An 18,743-nucleotide genomic window follows, 5' to 3' on the forward strand; every position below is an offset into this window, starting at 1 on the left:
AAATTGTTATCACTAGAACACTCACTCTAAGTTAGCATGAGGTTTCTGACATAAAGGCCCAAGTCAGATATCATAAAATTTTTCAAAGAGAAGACATAGTCTGGACATTCAGTGCCAGGAGGGACCCTGTCATTATTTTTTTTCTAAAGAATTTGTCCCCTACGACTAAAAATTTCCTACTGGGGAAATGAAAAGCTTCAGTAGGAAATAAAGCAGGGGAGGTTTCTTCTGGTCCTACAACAAGGATTCTTCTGTCTTTTCTAAGAGAAGTAGGTTAAAAAAAAAGTCTTGGTAGAATACTGAGGAAACTTGTCAGAAGCTGGAAGTGTTACAGAGAAACTATAGTCAAATTAGCAGACCACAGTCCTATGTGGACCAAGGGTTCAGGAGACCAAATGATAAGTATTTTACAGCTTGGACCAGGACTATTTGGGATCCTATGAGATCTCTGTAAGGGGGAGAAAACATTAACAACCCAGCAACCTCAAAGAGCTTCCCTATAAATGTGTATACATACACACACATATATAATTACATATATGTATGTGTGTGTACTCTTTCCATTGATAAGGTATATTTTGGGGAGAGTTTTCTCACCCTAACATTTTATTAAGTGCTTTTGATTTGAACTAATTATTTCTTCTGGCTATTTTTTTTAGACTTTTTCAAGGCAATGGGGTTAAGTGGCTTGCCCAAGGCCAACACAGCTAGGCAATTATTAAGTGTCTGATGTCGGATTTGAACCCAAGTACTTCTGACTCCAAGGCTGGTGCTCTATTCACTGTGCCACCTAGCCACCCCTTCTGGCTATTTTTAATAGAATTTTTTATTTTTCCAATTACATGCAATGATAGTTGCATGTCCATTCCTTTCCCCTCCCCATGGTAGCAAACAGTCTAGGAAAAGAAGTACATGAACATTCCTGTTTAACACATTTACATATTAGTCATATTGTAAAAGAGGAATTGGAACTAAAGGAAAAAGAGAAAAAAACCATGAGAAAGAAAGGAAAAAATATAAAAGAAGTTCTAAAAAATGAACATAGTATGCTTTGCTCTGTACACAAATTCTGTAGGGTTTTTTCCCTCTAGATGTGGATGGCATTGTCCATAGCAGGCTTCTCATGGTTGTCCTTGATCTCTGAACTAATGAGAGAAGTTGCATCCATCACAGTCATCATCTCACAGTTTTAGTGATAATGCCTACTATGTTTCCTTGGTTCTGCTCACTCAGGATCAGCTCACACAAATTATTCCAAGCTTCTCTAAAGCCTGATTGCTCATAATTTCTTATAGAACAATAGTACTCCATAACATTCGTATACTTTAACTTGTTCCGCCATTCCCCAACTGATGGGTAGCTCCTCAGTTTCCAATTCTTTGCCACTATAAAAAGAGCTGCTATAAATAGTTTTGAACATGTGAGACTTCCCATTTTTTATCATTTCTTTGAGATGTAGAGTTATTGATGGATCAAAAGTTTGATCAGTTTTATTGCCCTTTTTGACCCTGTTTACTAGCTATTAAAGGTGAATGCATCAGCAGAGATTCACGAATTAAATAATGTAAGAGTTTCTTGAACCTGGAGTATCCATCCTCTGGAGGACCACCCCTCCCTCAGAACTAAGGGGCTGCCCAAAGTAATTAACTATTCAAATGCTATAAACCCACAAGATTTGAGAAGAAAACATTTTGTAAACCTATTTTGAAGGGTGTGACCTTCTGTGGCCACTGGAAAATACCCTTGATAGGACTAAAAGAAATGCATATTAGTTACCCAGGGGATATCTTGTTGAAACACAACAGGATGAAATGGATGTAAGTTCAAAGACATATCATAGACTCAGAAGAAGAGCATAATAATTAATGGAAAAGAAATAAATGAAAGAAAATGAAAACCTAACAATTATAATCTTAACTATAAAAAATCTTTACATAAATATCTTTGATAAGAACCTTCTTTGCAAGATATATTCAGAACTAATATACATATAGAAAGTCAAAATGGTTTGGCAATAGACAAGTCATCAAAGGATAAAACAAACTTCTAAAAAGAATTACAAATTGTCAATAGCCAAATAGAAGATTGCTCCATGTCACTAATATTAAGAGAAATGTAGAACCAAAGAACTCAGATGTCTCACTTCATACCCATCAAACAGCAAAATGACAAAAGATAGATATTGTCAATACTGCCAAGACTGTGGGAAGTTAGGCATAATTATATAATATTGATGGAGCTCTGATTGTTTCAATCATTCTTGGAAGAAATTTGGATTAATGTTACAAGTCACTAAACTATTGATACCATTTGACTGTCATCTCATTGCTAGGTAAATAAAGTTCCTTAAGAGTGTCAATGACAAAAGGAAAGGTTTTACATATAATAAAATCTTTATAATAGCATATTTTGTAGTAGCAAACAAAAACCACAAAAAACCCAAATGTAATAAATTCCCATTAATTAAGAAATAACTAAATAAATTGTGAATATATGAATTTAAAGTAATATCATTGGCTAAACAAAATGATGGATGTGAGGAATTTTAGAGAAACTTGAAAAAACTTGATCAAACTAATGCAGAATGAAGCAAAACTCCTAAGAACAGTATGGACATTGACTGCAATAATGTAAATGGACTTGGATGTTAATTGATTTTCTGACAAATCTTGCCTCTTTTCTTTCTTGAAGAGATGAAGGCATTAACCAGTGCTTGGCTTCCTTAGAAATAGGGTCCTATAGATGCAGAATGCTGTATACATTGTCAGATGTGATTGATGCATTGATTGGTCTTGATTGATTTTTTTTTGTTTCAAGGGAATGTGTACACTGGGTAGGGTGAGAAGAGGAGAGGGCATACACTGAAAGAACTATAAAAACAAAAGGCATCAACAAAATTTTAACTCTTTAAAAAAGGGGAATTAGGGGAAAGCTTCACAAGTTGACTTACCTCTCAATGCCATATCTAATGATTAGCAAGACAAATGTCAGGGGAATGGCTGCCAGCAGGTCTTTGGGATGAGGATATTTGATGCCATCTGAATCTTCCAAATCAGCCCAAGTGTACCCAGGGGGGATCCAGTACTCAGCCTTCCAAAATAACTCGTACAACATAGCCAGCATCCTGAGGGTAAAGACATCAAATTTCTCAAGAGGAATCAGGAGGTAAAAGAATGTGTTGATTATTCAAAAACTACTTAACAAAGTCAGTGCATTCAGATCAACAGTTTTAGAAATAGAGGATATCATAACTTTAAGAGACTTTAATCACTTTGTCTTACAGATAGAAGAGACTTACCCCGAGATCACATGGTGAGTCATGTCCAGAGTTGAGCCTAGAACTCAGGGTTTCTGAATGCCTGTCTAGAGTTATTTCCACTGCATTTGTCACCCAAAAGTCAATGGAGTTGGGCAGTAGAGGATGGATGAGAAAGAACCCCTTTGGCTGGGTGGTTCTCATCTAACATGATGACTGCTGCTTAAGAGACCAAGTATCCCATTCTGTGTGGTATCTGTCTTAAATAGATTAATGCAGAACGGAACTGCTTTTGATGTAACCATGGATTGCTAAGATAGCAAAAGCTGGGGGAGGCAGCTTCTCAAGGAGCAAAATACATTCTAAAACCAAAGAAAAGTAGGACCCTTAGAGCCCAGTATGCCAGAGGTACAAGGCTCTAAGTGAATGTCAGAGTAGAGAGGGTTTTTAGAACAGAAAAGAGAATGACCAAGCTAGGGACAACCATTCAATTCAAGCAACAAGAATGATCTTCTCATCATTGAAAGCATTTAGAGAGAGACTGGGTACTGACACCTGTTGCTGACAAAATAGAAAATTTTTGCTTCAGGTGGGGGTTGTACTTAACCCTGTCTCAGGATCTGTCCAGCTTTGCTTCCTCTATTTCAGACAGAAATCAGGGTGATTCACTCCAGGTTCACGCATCAGATATCTGAGGCCCAGTTTTAATTCAAGTTTTCCTGATTCCAGGCCCAGGGCTCTATCTATATTGTTCTGTGGATGCATAGGGAACCCACTAGGAGTCCAGATTTTAAAATATAAAAAGTTAAATATATAAATATATATATATATGTATAAAATATATAAAATATATATTTAAAATATAAAATGTGGCCATTCAGGATACAAACATCTCCTATCTGTATTCTCCTGGGATATATATAGATATGGAAGTCAGAGAAGATGACAAGAGATGAATGAATAGAAAAATGTGGCAAGATTCTGAGTGTTTAGTTCAAATGAGAGGATAAGGAGGAAAGCTAAGGACAATATTAGGGATGTTGTTTAAAGCAACATTGAGAAAAAAAGGAGAAGCTCAAGAGGGATGAGATACTTGCTTGGACTAGTTGAGTGCTGTGTGAGTAAAGATAAGAGGAAAGATTCAAGCTAGGCTATAGGGACATATTCCAAAAGACTAGATTAGAGACTGAATATGAGTGGTGAGGAAAACTGGGCATTTGATGTTAATACTAAGATTCAAGCCTAGGCCACTGGAGGGCAAAGGGGCTATTTTTGCCTGTCTTGGTAATCCTGGTGCTTAGCCCTGGTCCATGATTAAGCATTTAATAACGGCTTGTGGACTGGTCTTATTAAGTGGAAGAATGTCTATGACTTCTACAAAAGAATTATTCTGGGACACTGATCTCCTTGGTGGCTGAAGTCCAGTCTCCTAGTCTCTCCTGTTCCCTCTCCTCATCTTTTGTTTCCCTAGAACTGAACACAAAGTTTAATTTTGTTCAATGATTGACTGTCTTGGGTATTTGCCGAGTCTATCTGTCTTTACAAGCTTCATCTCTCATGAACTTAAAGGTGAGACACTTCCTTATTGATGAGAGATTTCCAGGTTCACTTTCCCTCTCTCTTCCATCTCCCAGTGCTCCTTCAGAGATAATATTGTTTTCAAGCCCAGCGAGGCACATATACCACCTTCCTTGCTTCAAGGATAAGGATGGTGCTAGCTGTACAGTCTTGAGGAAGGCATCCAGCAACCGCATTAAGCAATAAATTGTGGGTTGCCTAGTGGGGCTAGAACATTAAGCAGAAGCATTAGACAGGGTGTTCTATTAGTTCCTTCAAACCCTGACCCAATGGAAAATAGAACATGGATACAGCATGAGCAATCTAAGGAGAAATGAATGCCTGAGCACTGATGAACTCATCCCAAAAGAGAAGCCATATTCCATCAGTAGCTATGTGGGTATTCATGATACAAACATCTCCTGTCTGTGTTCTCCTGTGATCATCCCCATCTACCATTATGATGTTTATTCCCCTGCAGGTCCTAGGGCTTATATATGGGAAGAGGGTGATAAACTGTTCAACCTTCTCTGGACAAAGGAAATTTTCAGAGGTTTGGCTTACAAGGAAAGGGAAGAAGTTAGACTATACCCCTCTTTTCTAACTTAGAAACCCTTGAGGACCAGCCTTAAAATCATGTGTTCCAGTTCCAGCCTGCAACAACTGCCAGGGAACTTTTACCTGAAGCTGGGTTTTTCCCATGCCCCTTCCTAAAAGGGTATTTCATGAGCTTTGATGGCTCAGAATGAGGGTAAATAGCAATTGTTTCTGTTCTGTCAGAAACTCTGAAGGTCTTCTCTGACTGGACGGATCCTTTACTGAAGGTAAACTAGGGCAGCTTTTCTCTCAATTCTTACCTAGCCTTTACTGAATCGGTATTGCCTCAGATAAACCAACAGCTTAAAATGACCCAGGTCTCCCTATGTATCCAGGGCCATCACTAGTCATCCTGACGTGTCTTGCCATTGGATTCTGATGATTTTGGAGGACAGAACGAGGTTGATGACTCTACATAGACCACTTTCAAGTTAAAACATCACCCTACTGATGGCAATGGTCCTCTTTGAAAATGAAGGACAAACAACAACTTCAGGAGTCCTTGAGGAATTGGAAAAGGAAGGGTTGGATAAACAGGAAAACATAGAGGAAGGAAGCCTAGTAAGGTCCAAACTGGAACCCACTCACCAATACCAATCATCCACAGACTAGTAGGAGGTCAGAGTTGAGAGGGTCCAAAATGTTAAAGCTAGAAGGGACCTTAGAACTCAGAATGGTTTTATTTAGACTAGTCCAGACTTTTTATTTTATAGATGGGAAAATTGAGTTCTGATGAGGGGAAGAATATCCTGGAGGACTTTTTTCTTTAACTGCAACTTTATTCTGACCACTGTCACCTAACACATGGTCCAATGAATTAATGATGCATGAATTTCTACATCCAGAAGTGAAAATAAATGACAGAGCATTTATTTTTGCTATTATTTCTTAGTTTTTTATTCTTATTCAAATAGAAATTACTACTGTAATGACAACTGTAAAGTTTATTGAAACTACAAATAAAGTTTCCTCTGTGGGAGACAACTAGGTAGAAGATCTTTTGCATTAAATATTATTTCTTACAACTCCTTTTGTTTACATGGTAAAAGTTAATACTTTTTTGGAACCATGGGACTTGGAGCTTCATAAAGTCATTCCCCATATTTTTTTTTATTTGTATATAACCTTTTTAATTTAATCAATTGAAATTATTCATTTTTCACCTAAGCTTGCTCTCTCTCGTTTATTCTTAAATTGTTTGCCTATCTATAAAACTGTTTGATAGATAATATGTCCTGTATTCTAATTTTCTTGCAAAATCTTTATATGTAAGTCACATGTCCAATTTGATCTTATCTTGGTAAATGGTGTAAGATATTGGTCTATACTTTGATCCTGACTCACTGTTTTCCAGTTTTCCCCTCAATTTTTATCAAATAACGAATTCTTATCCTAAAATCTTAAGTCTGTATCTAGCAAATTGTTGATTCTGAATTCACTTGACTATATTCTTTTAGTCCACATCTCTTCATTTTTTCTACTGGCCATGTTGAACAAAACACTCCATCTCTCAGCTGTGGGCAAATGTAGGCAATATGTGGGCCACCTTATACTTGGAATGCTCTCTCCCCTCATCTTTTCTTCTGAGATTCCCTAGCTTCCTTCAGGTTTCAGTTAAAAACCAAACCTCCCATAAGAAATCTTTCCCAAAATCCATTCATGGTAGAACTTTACCTCTATAGTCACCTTGAATTTATCCTGTCTATATTATTTATTTGTTCTCTCCTCATCTAGACCATGAATTCTTTGAGAAAGGGAGCTTTAAAAAAAAAAACTTTCTTTCTCTTCTTAGGATTACATAGTGCCTGGCCCATAGAAGGTTCTTACTAAATTGCTGTTGACTTGACTTAAAAGACTTTATCAAGAGATTCACTAAAATCTAAGTAAAATATCTGTATAATAGATTCATGATTTAAAAGTTGAGGAATGTTATTAAAATAGAAGGAAAGAAATCAAAGTGCTTCATAAATGATATCACATTTGATTCTCATAATAACCCTATTATTATCCTCATTTTAGAGTTGAGGAAACTGAGGTAGAGAAGGTTAAGTAATTTATCTAGGGTCACAGAGCTAGAAAGTATATGAGGTCACATTTGAACTCTGGTCTTCTTGGTCTCAGGCCTAGCACTCTATTCACTGTGCCACCTTTGTTATTGGTAATATATTTTCCTAACTATTCACCTTCTGTTTTAAAATACATTCTAGATTTGGCAGCCTTTTTCATCCCTATTGAGATGATAGGATATTTGCCCTTTTCCAATCCTGCCCCCTATCCTTCCTTATGCAAAACCTTATAAAGATCACTGACTATGGTTCAGCATCCCATTACACCAGTCCTCTCAGCAACCTAGATGAAGAATATTTACGACTGATCAATCCTCCACAGTAGGTAGGTGAAATCTTACTATCTCCAGTTCAGGTATCAGAGTGTGTCGAGTCCCTTTTCGGACTTGCTTAACCTTTACTCAGGCGAACGTTGAAGGGGCAGGAGACAAGAGAGACAAGATCTCCTAGATCTCCAAGATCTCCATTTATTAGACCAAATACAAGTGCTTAAATATCCTCCCCAGTCCCTGGTCTACTCCCACTCCCACTCCCATGGCACTCTTCAATCAACCAGTAAATAACACTCTGGTGCTAAAGGACACCAGGTGATAAAAATTTACAGTACTCCTTACAGTACACACAACAATCCCTTACAAGGGTGATCAAACAACTCCCTCTCAGTGACCTTTAGTTCTTAGCTTTCCAGGAAAGTCTTTTCTCTTGGGCAGAGAAAAGAGAAGCAAAATAAATACATCAACAAGTAGATATTGTGTTTTTTATGAACCAGACTCTAAGCCATGACCATTCAGTGAGAGACAAAAAGATGGACCCTGCCCTCAAAGAGTTTACATTCTGATGGAGGAGACAACATGCAAGTAAGGACATATATACAGTAAAAGGAAAATAGTCACTACCACATCCAAGGAAGGTAGCAAGCATGCAAATTATCCACTCCTGACTGGGGAGGTAGTGACAAAAAATAACAATACAGGATTCTTTCAAAGTCCTGAAATAGGAATGAGTACATTTTAAATTCTTTAATGAGAATTCACTGGAAGGCAAGTCTGGCTTCAGTTACCAATGTAATTTCAACTCCAATAACATATATTAAAGTTGCTGCAGTTAAAAAAGTCATAGTTGGATCATAGGATGAAGCTAGTAGTCTATCTTGAGGCAAGCCATGTCCTGTCCCACCCCCTGCCTTTCTGCACCCCCTCATTGTTCTTAACTGAGCATCCCTTGGGGCCCAGAATATTTATTTTGAAAAAATTAAGAGTGTTCAAAGCATGCCTGAGTCACCTGGATACCCCAGTTAGGAATAATGGAATAGGACCCCAGTTCTACTTCATTGGTTTTTGAATTGGGGCCATGATTAAGAAGGATGGCTGAAGGCAATTGTGTTGCTAAAGGTAAGGTTCTTGGAATAGCCCAAGATAAACCAGAGAAAAATCATCTGCCAAGAATATTTTCATTAGTCAAGAATAAAAGTTGGGGGGTTTGAAAATGATAAGATACCATTGTAGTTCCAACCATAAATGATGCTGACTAGGTATTCCCATGACCTACCAAAGAGCTTTCTGAAACCAAAGTCTTTGAGTTCCAGGGTCAGCATGGTTGAAGGTGGAAGGTCTGAGAGGAAAGACCATACTAATGATTAGTTCATTATCAGTCAGATTTTGGGGTGGCTAGGTGGATAGAGCAGCCCCGGAGTCAGGAGTACCTGAGTTCAAATCTGCCCTTGGACACTTAATAATTACCTAGCTGTGTGGCCTTGTGCAAGTCACTTAACCCCATTGCCTTGCAAAAAAAAGTAAAATAAAAGAGTCAGCTTTGGATATACTGGGTTCCCACATTTATCACCAAAAATCATATGCTAGGTGCTTGCCCAACCTTGATGGTACATTGAAGTTCTTCACTGAACAAGAGAAACCAAATCATAGGCCAAGAGACTCCTGCAGCATCCAGAGCAGCATCAGTAGTCCTCTTTCCTATCAAGTCAAGTTACAGGGTGGAATTGTTCTGGAAAAGGCAAGTCAGAAGCCTACCCATCACTATAACTGTCACACCAATATTAATTTGGTCGTTATTTTTGGAATCGAAGGACAACTATAATTATTAACATTATAATTAGTAGTCTCAGAGGGAGGAAGGGGAAAGGGATCAGGAAAGGCCTCCTGAGAGGTCAAAATTGAGCTGCTTTGAAAAAAAAAACAGAATTTTAAGTGACAAAAGTAAGGAGGGAGAACATTCCAGGCATGGGGAACAGCTATTATTAAGCCATAGAGATGGGATATGTCCTGTGTGGGGAGTACAGCAAGAAGGCTAGTATAACTATACTGAGTGCATTTGGGGTATGAACATGTATACCTAGAAAAATTCCCAGTACTACATATCAAGGTTTGATGATTGGTTCATTAATTTCTAGACTTAAGAAAGTGATGAAGAAAATGTTAATGATGTAGAATTAACTCAAAAGTAAGTTGTGGGTTGTCCTTAGACTAGACTGGTCTCTAGTCTAACCTAGTCAGAACATATCTGGGATACTGAATATAGTTCTAAGTATTCCATTTTTAGTAGAGCACTGATATATTAGAGACGGTCTAGTGAAGACACATTAGGATGCTCAAGGCCATGAGTTCACATATGTAGACTAGTTCAAAGAACTGAGGATATTTAGCTTAGACAAGTATTTAAAGACTGCCAGTTGAAAAGGGGTTAATTTAACCTTGCTCTGTGCAGCTGCAAAGGAACAGTGGAAGCTGCTGGGGGGTTGATGCCAGGAAAAAACTAACTACGAACTGCAGCTATGCCAAGGTAAAATAATAATGTTTATTCTTCACTTTGAAGATCACATTATCAGGAGGTGATGGCATGACAAGCACATTAATTGTATTTGAGTGGGGGGGGGGGGGTTGTGCAAAGTCACCAGCCTCACTTTCTCCTTCATAGGCATCTGGGTCCTGCGGCCAGATATGGATCAGGATGACTGGAAAAGACTGGATGTGAGGCAGTCAGATTTAAGTGACTTGCCAAAGGTCACACAGTAAGTGGCATTTGTCTGAGGTTGGATTTGAACTTTTGTCCTCCTGAACCCAAGGTCAGTGCTCTATGGGTTCTTCTTCTCTAGGATCTTTGAATGATGACCTGTCAGATAGTGACTATTGTACAGAGGATTTATGTGCAGTCTACTTGAACCTGTTGAAAGTGAACTTTTAGAAGGATGTGACTAATTCCATTTAGTTCTATAATACTCGTTTTAATATGATTCCTGCATGAACTATGAACAGCTACAAAAATGTATTCCTTTCAATGTTTTCTTTGTTCCCTTAATTGGTACAAAAAAACTTAATTGCTATAAAAGAGGACTTCAACAGTATAAAGATTGTTCTCCCTTATCTAGGCTGATGGACAGTTCTTTTTGATTTAATGTAATTTGTAACTCTAAAAGGACACATCCCTCCTCAATCTCCTAAAACTAATAATATTCATTCTCCTGTTTTTCTTTGTATGACCAGCTGCAATATAATGAGAACCCTGATTTTTTTGTTTGTTTTATGTAATGAATAAATACTTCTAGCCAGATTATGAATGTTGCTGATGGAGTATGTCATTCTCTGAGTGAACTGCAAAAAAAAAATGTCTCTCTGAAATACCAACTCATATCTCTCAGACTGGCCAATATGACCAGAAAGGACAATGATCGATGTTGGAAGAGATGTGGGAAATCTGGGACACTGATACATTGTTGGTGGAGCTGTGAATGTATCCAACCTTTCTGGAGAGCAGTCTGGAACTACACCCAAAGGCCAACAAAAATATGCATACCCTTTGATCCAGCCATACCACTATTGGGTTATAAACCCCTGAAGAGATGATGAAAAAGGGTGAAAACATGACTTGTACAAAAATAATCATAGCAGCCCTGTTTATGATGGCAAAGAATTGGAAATTAAGTGAATGTCCTTCAATTGGGGAATGGCTTAACAAACTGTGGTACATGTATGTCTTTGAACACTATTGTTTTATTAGAAACCAGGAGGGATAGGAATTCAGGGAAGTCTGGAGGGATTTGCATGAACTGATGCTGAGCAAAATGAGCAGAACCAGAAAAACATTGTATACCCTAACAGCAACATGAGGGTGATGATCAACCTTGATGGACTTGCTCATTCCATCAGTGCAACAATCAGGGACAATTTTGGGCTATCTGCAATGGAGAATACCATCCGTATCCAGAGAAAGAATTGTGGAGTTTGAACAAAGACCAAAGACTGTTACCTTCAATTTAGAAAAAAAAACCATTATCTTATTATGTAATTTTGCTATCTCTTATACTTTATTTTTCTTTCTTAAGGATATTTCTCTCTCATCACATTCAACTGAGATCCATGTATATCATGGAAACAATGTAAAGACTAACAGAATGTCTTCTGGGGGGTGGGGGGAGGGAAGAAAGAATGAAGGAAAAAATTGTAAAACTCAAAATAAATAAAATTTTTCTAAAATGTCTCTCTTGTATTTGTCTTTTGGCATTAATTAGTCCAATGAAAAAGAAAATTCTTGCGAGAAAACAAAGATTCCAACTTTGAAATTCTAAAATTTCCCCTTTAGATGATGCAAATTGATCCAATAGAATCCATACTTTTTTTAAAAAAAAGCAACTTATTTTTTAAAAATTTTTGAATTCTAAACTCTCTCTACCCTATCCTTCCTCTACCCATCCTAAAGGCAAGAAATTTTGTATCAATTATATATGTGAAATCATGCAAAACCTTTTCAGTGTCATCTGTATTATAAAACAAAAAAAAAAGAAAAATATGCAAATATATTCTTTGATCTGCATTCAGACTCTCAGTTCTAGGTGGTTAGCATTTTCATCATAAGGATCTCAGAACTGTCTTGCATCATTGCATTGATCAAAATAGCCAAGTCATTCATAACTGATCATTTTATGATACTGCTATTACTGTGTACAATCTTCTGGTTTTTTTCACTTCACTGTCCATGAATTTGTATAAATCTTCTTAGATTTCTCTTAAGCCATCCTGCTTACCATTTCTTATGGTACAATAATATTCGATCACAATCATATATCCCAACTTACTCATTCCCCAATTGATGGGCATCCCCTCAATTTCCAAATTCTTTGCCACCACAAAAAGTGCTGCAAGGAATATTATGCACATTTACATCCTTTTCCTTTTTCTTTGACCTCTTTTAGATACAGATCTAGTGGTAGTAAGTATTACTGGATCCAAGGGTATGCACAATTTTATAGTCCTTTTGGCATAGTTCCAAATTGCTCTCCAAAAGGTTTGAATCAGTTTACAACTCCATCAATGGTGCATTAGTATCTCAGTTTTTCCACATCCCTTCCAACATGTGAGGAATCAGTTCCTCACAGTTGATTTAATCATTTGCATTTCTGTAATCAATAATAGTTTAGATAATTTTACTGCTTCTCATTTTAAGGAAAACTTCATTTATTTCTCTGCTTTCCAGTGTTTTAATAGAATTGAGTGTTGCATTTTATCAAAAGTGTTTTCTGAATCTATTGAGATAATCATATGTTTTTGGTGAGTTTGGTATTGATATAGTCGATTATAGTGATAATTTTCCTAATATTGAATCAGTCTTGCATTCCTGTTATATATTCCACCTGCTCATAGTGTATATAATCTTTGTGAGATACTGCTGTAATCGTCTTACTATTATTTTAACATTATGTATCAACCTTCATTAGGGAAATTGATCTATAGCTTTCTTTCTGTTTTTGCCTTTCCTGATTTAGGTATCAACACTATATTTGTGTCATAAAAGAAATTGGATAGGACTTCTTTGTCTATTTTTCTGAGCTAGTTTACACAGTACTAGAATTAATTGCTTTTTAAATGTTTGGTAGAATTCACTTGTGAATCCATTTTGATCTGATGGATTTTTAATTAGGGAGCATATTGATGACTGTTTCAATGTCTTTTTCTAAGATAGGGTTATTTAATTTCTTAAGATATATTTATTCTATTTCCTCTTCTATTAATCTAGGCAATTGATTTTTGGTAAATATTCATACATTTCACTTCGATTGTCTAATTTATTGACACAAATGAGCAAAATAACTCCTAATATTTGCTTAAATTTCTTCTTCATTGTTGATGAATTTTTTTTCATTTTTGACACTGGTAATTTGATTTTCTTTTTTAATCAAATTAACCAATGCTTTATCTATTTTATTGATGTTTTCATAAAACCATTTTCTAGTTTTATTTATTAGTTCAATGGTCTTCTTTCAATATTATTAATCTCTCCTTTAATTTTCAGGATTTCCAATATAGCACTTTAAATTTTTTTCTTTTTTGAGGTTTTTTTTTAATTACATGGCTCAGTTCCTTGATCTACTCTTTCTCTCCTTTATAGATGTAAGCATTTAGAGATAGAATTTTTCCCCTAAGTACTGTTTTGGCTACATTCCTAAGTTTGGATATGTTGATTCAAATTTGCCATTCTCTTTAACGAAATCAATGATTTTTTTTCTATAACTTGTTCTTTGACCCACTCATTTTTTAGGATTAGATTATTCAATTTCCAATTAATTTTTAATCTATCTTCCTATTGTCCTTTATTGAATACAATTTTATTACATTATGGTATTAAGAGGATGGATTTAATATTTATGCTTTTCTGTATTTGGTTGTGGGGTTTTTAAGCCTTAATTTTTTTGAAGATGTCAAGTGAATTCTTTTCCATTTCCATTCAGTTTTCCTTATAGGTGTACCATATCTAATTTTTCTAAAATTCTATTCTCCTCACTTTTTTCTTTATTTAGTTTAAAGTAAGATTTTTCTATCTCTGAAAGGGGAATATTGAAGTGTCCCCATAATATAATTTTACTATTTCCTCCTATAACTTTCCTTTTAAGAATTTGGATTCTATGCCATTTGTATATGTGCTTAATATTGATATTACTTCATTGTCTATGGTACTTTATTTAGAAAATATAGTTTCTTTATTATCTCTTTTAATTATAGCTATTTTTGCTTTTGCTTTGTCTGAGTTCATGATTATTACCACTGTCTTTTTTATCTCAGTTGTGACATAATAGAATCTGCTTCAGTCTCTGTGTGTTTTACTCTGTGTCTCTTTCAAGCCTATTCTTGTAAACTACATTTTGTTGGATTCTGGTTTCCTTTTTTCCTTCTTTTTATTTTTTTTCCCTTCTTTTTAAAAAAATTATTTACTTTTTCCAACTCCATTCAATCATAATTTTCAGTTTTCATTTTAAGTGAGATTTTGAGTTTCACATCATTCTCCCCCCTCCCCTTGACAGCAAGTAATCTGATATAGATAATACATATATAACTATGTTAAACATATTTCCATATTAATCATGTGAAAGAAGATGGATTCTGCTATCCACTTCCATTTCATCCACGGAAATTCAGAATTATATATGTGTAATTGCATATGAACAATGCAACCAGACCCTGCACCCAGCCTTTTTGACTAACATTTTTTGTCCAGAACCTTTACCATCTGTGAACTGAGAGCTCCTGTTATATATACCTCCAAAGACTGCTGCTGGTGTTACTATAGCATTGGCTCTGCTCTAGACTGGTCATGACCCTGGTGTCACAGACCTTTACTGTTGATCTCCTAAGTTTTCTTGGACTGAAAAATGTCTCACTCTGATGTTATATTGGTTCTGTCATTCCAGAATTCAAATTGAAGCATTATTTTAAAGTTGTTTAGAGGAGAATGGTAGGAGATTTCAGCAAAGTTGTTGCCTTTGCTCCACAATCTTGGTTCTGCCTCTCTGGGAATTCATATGTCTTTCCTAGAGTCTGAGGCAGACTCAGAATTGCAGAACTAAAAAGACTAAATTCATACATGAACAACTAGCATCTTCTTGAAAGGGAACCCATGATGTCACAAAGTAACTCAGTCCACTTTGGAGTAGCTGAAACTGTTGAAACGAATTTTCTGAAATCAAGATAAGAATAAGAGAGGCCAAAATAAAGAAAGCAAGGGAAGGGTCAGGACCTCATAGAACCAAGTTTGACTTTGTAGTCAAGACATTATGGAATCAAAACTCTAACATAAGGGATTCCAGATTGTGGTCTTCGGTTAACAAAGATTAAGAGTGTCCAAATAAGAGCAGAAGAGTCATGGAAATCATGTAGATAAGGTACCCTATGCCTTGGTTGATTGTATATTATCCAATTCCCCTTCCTAAGGCAGAAGGACAAAATCTAGAAAGAAATAAAATTGGAAGGGGAGTTTGGATAGTATATGGTTAATTAGGATATAGGAAGATATCATAGGAGTTAGGGTGAAACACAAAGGAAAGGGTGTGAAATGGGGAAGTGGGATCAATTGGGAGTCATTAGAGTAGGGCAGAGAGAAAGGCAAGAAAGGCAAAAGAGGGGGAGTGGAGTAAATAACAAGCCTTCTTTGGGAATGGGACTCTGAGCTCAACATCTGCCATTTATATTCACAAGAAGGCCCAGGAGACTAGTTCTAGGGGCCATTTCTTCTCTTCAGGAAATGTTGAAGACTATACCTCACCTAATCCCATCCCACCCATCATGAATGGTACTCATCCATGAGAACCAATCTAATTTCTCTTCCAATAAGACATTCTTCTGCCTTTCAGTCAAGCAAGGTCTGGAGGTGAATTCAGACTGAGATCTACTTTGCTCCTCAACCCTCTAACCTAAAAAAGTAGGAAATACTCCAGAATCTTTGACTAGATGCCATTTGAATTTAGAGGTTATCTTGGATCTGGGAACAAATTGGACCAGCCCTTTCTCCTAGAATTAGTCTTGTGAAAGATACAGAAGAGAACATGAAACAGGGATTAAATGTGCAACCAGAGGGTAACAGAATTTATGGGAACTGGATGTGACCCAAGTGACAGACATGTGTGAAACAAAAGTATATATGTATGTTTGAAAAGGATATTATTCATGATATGGGGGCAAGGCATGTGGGTTGTCTTCTGTGAGGGCATGAGTGACAACGAGGAGTCCTGTGTCTTGAGGAGGCGGGATCACTTACTTGGGAACTACAGGAGAAGGAGAAAGAGAAAGAGAATGGGACAAAGTAGGAAGGATGTGTGCTGGGTGTGTTTGTGTGTGTGTGTATATCCTCCTCATTTAACTTTTATTTGAAGAATTTGGATTTTATGCCATAGAATGGATATGTTTAATATTGCTATTACTTCATTGTCTATGATACCTTATTTAACAAAATATCGTTTTCTTGATTATCTCTTTAAATTAGGTCTATTTTTGCTTTTGCTTTGTCTGACTTCATGATTACTCTCACGGCTTTTAGATTTTAGTGTATGTGTGATATGTATGCATGTGTATATTTATGATTTATGTGGGATGTGTGGTTTGTATGTCTATGTTTCTGGTGCATGTGTGTGAAGGGTAATGTGTATGTGTTCATGTGTGCTTGTACTGTACATGCATGGTGGCATATGTGTCTGTGTGTAGATGTTTAATTGTGTGTGGTGTGTATGCATCTACATGTGTGTGTCTATGTGTGATTGATTGCATGTGGTGTGCATGCGTTATGCATGTGTGTGGTGTGTTTATGTGGGTGTATCTGTGTGTATGAATGCATCTATATTTGTGTCTATACCCTTGCATGTGGTGTGTGTAGTATGTTGATGGATATATCTGTGTGTGTGTGTGTGTGTGTGTGTGTGTATAGCAGAAAGACTTCCCTGAGATTGTAGAAGCTTCTGGTAAACCAATGAAGCAGCCCTCCTTTTCCCAAACTCCCCACTTTGCATGTGCCCTGAAGCAGACTGTGGCCTCTCGACTTCTCCCCGTCCTGCTAGAGACATGGCACGTGTAACCATCCACCGGCCAGCTAGATGACAATGCGAGGGGAGGCGCTGGCACTGGGGGGGGGGGGGGGTGCGGGAGGAGGGGGCGGTAATTCCTGGGCGATAAGATTCTTAAAGGAAACCAAGAACAAATGCGCGCTGACCGAAGGAGAACCGAGAAGGAAGTGCCCGGAGGCAGGAGGGACAGAGAGTGCCACCGCCCGGACCCGACCGGCCTGCGGGAGCCCCGGCGGCCAGCGGGGAGGATGGGGGCTGGTGCCGGGGCCGGGCAGAAGACCAAGGCAGTGGGGAGGCAAGACTCACCTGGGCTGCTGCGGCTGACACTGCTGCCGCTGCCGCTGCCGCTGCCCGGCGGCGGAGGAGGGATGGACAGCGGTCGGGGGCGACTCTGCCCCGGTCTGGAGCGGCCTGGGGTCGAGTGGCTCGGGTCTCTGGCGGAAGGCGAGGGAGTGGGCAGCTGCCCGTAGCGAAGGGTCTCTCAGGGAACTGCCGGGGCCTTGGAGGGTGCAGGGGAGAGAAGAGCTCCGAGTGAGGTGGAGCCCGGGAGCGGGCGGGACAAAGGGAACTTGGTGATGAGAACGTCTGAAGGACCTGGGGCGGGCTCTGGAGGGGGGTGGGGCGGGGGGAGTGAGGAATCGGGTAGGGATGTGGGCAAAGGGGTGCCCAGGAGGGTCAGAGGAGACACCTGAAACCCCAGAAGCTTCTCCCTCTGCGCCTGGGCCCAGGGGCTCTTCCAGCCGGTGCACTGCGCTTTCAGACCACCTCCTCCGGGCTTCCAGGGACTTCGCCAGCCTCCAGCCCCGCACCCACTCCTCCGTGCGCTTTCCGACAGGATCACCACCCTGCCTCACACTGGGGCACTCAGCCCAGTCAAGAAATAGGGGGACCTTCTCCCCCTGGATCCCTCTGGTGCTCCCAGGCTCATGACCCCACCCCTCCATTCCCTGAACCCAAGGGCCCAGGACTCCCGCCTCCCTTTCCAGGCTTCAAACCTAACCTAACACTTCATCATCCTCCAGCCACACTGGCCTGCTCTCTTCCCCGAACCCAAGCTACTCCATCTCTTGACTCCAGGCCTTTTCTTGGGCTGTTTTTCATGTCTTCCTCATCTCACTTCTGGCCTTCAAGACTCATCTAGTTTCCCACCTGCAGGAGGCCTTTCCCTGTCCCACCCCCCTTCTCTTCCCCCTTTACCTCCTCCCCTTCCCTTTGAGTTATGTCCCATTTATGCTAGAAATGGCTTGCATGTCCATTCTTAGAAGGGGAGTTCCTAGAGCCAGGACTCCTGTCTTTAACTTTCTTCATATACCTAAAACTTAGAATAGGGCCTGGTACATAGTAAGTATAATTAATAATAATAATTAATTCACTCCCACTGATCCAGGCTCCTCAAAACACAGTCAGGTTCGTGGCTTCCAAGGAACACGCC

General features: G+C 38.5%; 1 protein-coding gene across 1 annotated transcript in view; it reads right to left on the reverse strand.

The window, feature by feature from the left end:
- The window catches only part of LOC141501219 (ceramide synthase 4-like), a 40,289-nt gene extending 21,817 nt beyond the window's left edge, over window positions 1-18,472 (reverse strand). The window contains 3 exon segments of the mRNA XM_074205014.1: window positions 2,951-3,124; window positions 17,618-17,810; window positions 18,000-18,472. Coding sequence (XP_074061115.1) covers window positions 2,951-3,124; window positions 17,618-17,810; window positions 18,000-18,255 — 623 coding nt within the window. The 5' untranslated portion in view covers window positions 18,256-18,472.
- Window positions 18,473-18,743: the final 271 nt, after the last annotated feature.

Source organism: Macrotis lagotis, chromosome X (genome assembly GCF_037893015.1).
Source record: "Macrotis lagotis isolate mMagLag1 chromosome X, bilby.v1.9.chrom.fasta, whole genome shotgun sequence".
Taxonomy (NCBI): Eukaryota; Metazoa; Chordata; class Mammalia; order Peramelemorphia; family Peramelidae; genus Macrotis; species Macrotis lagotis.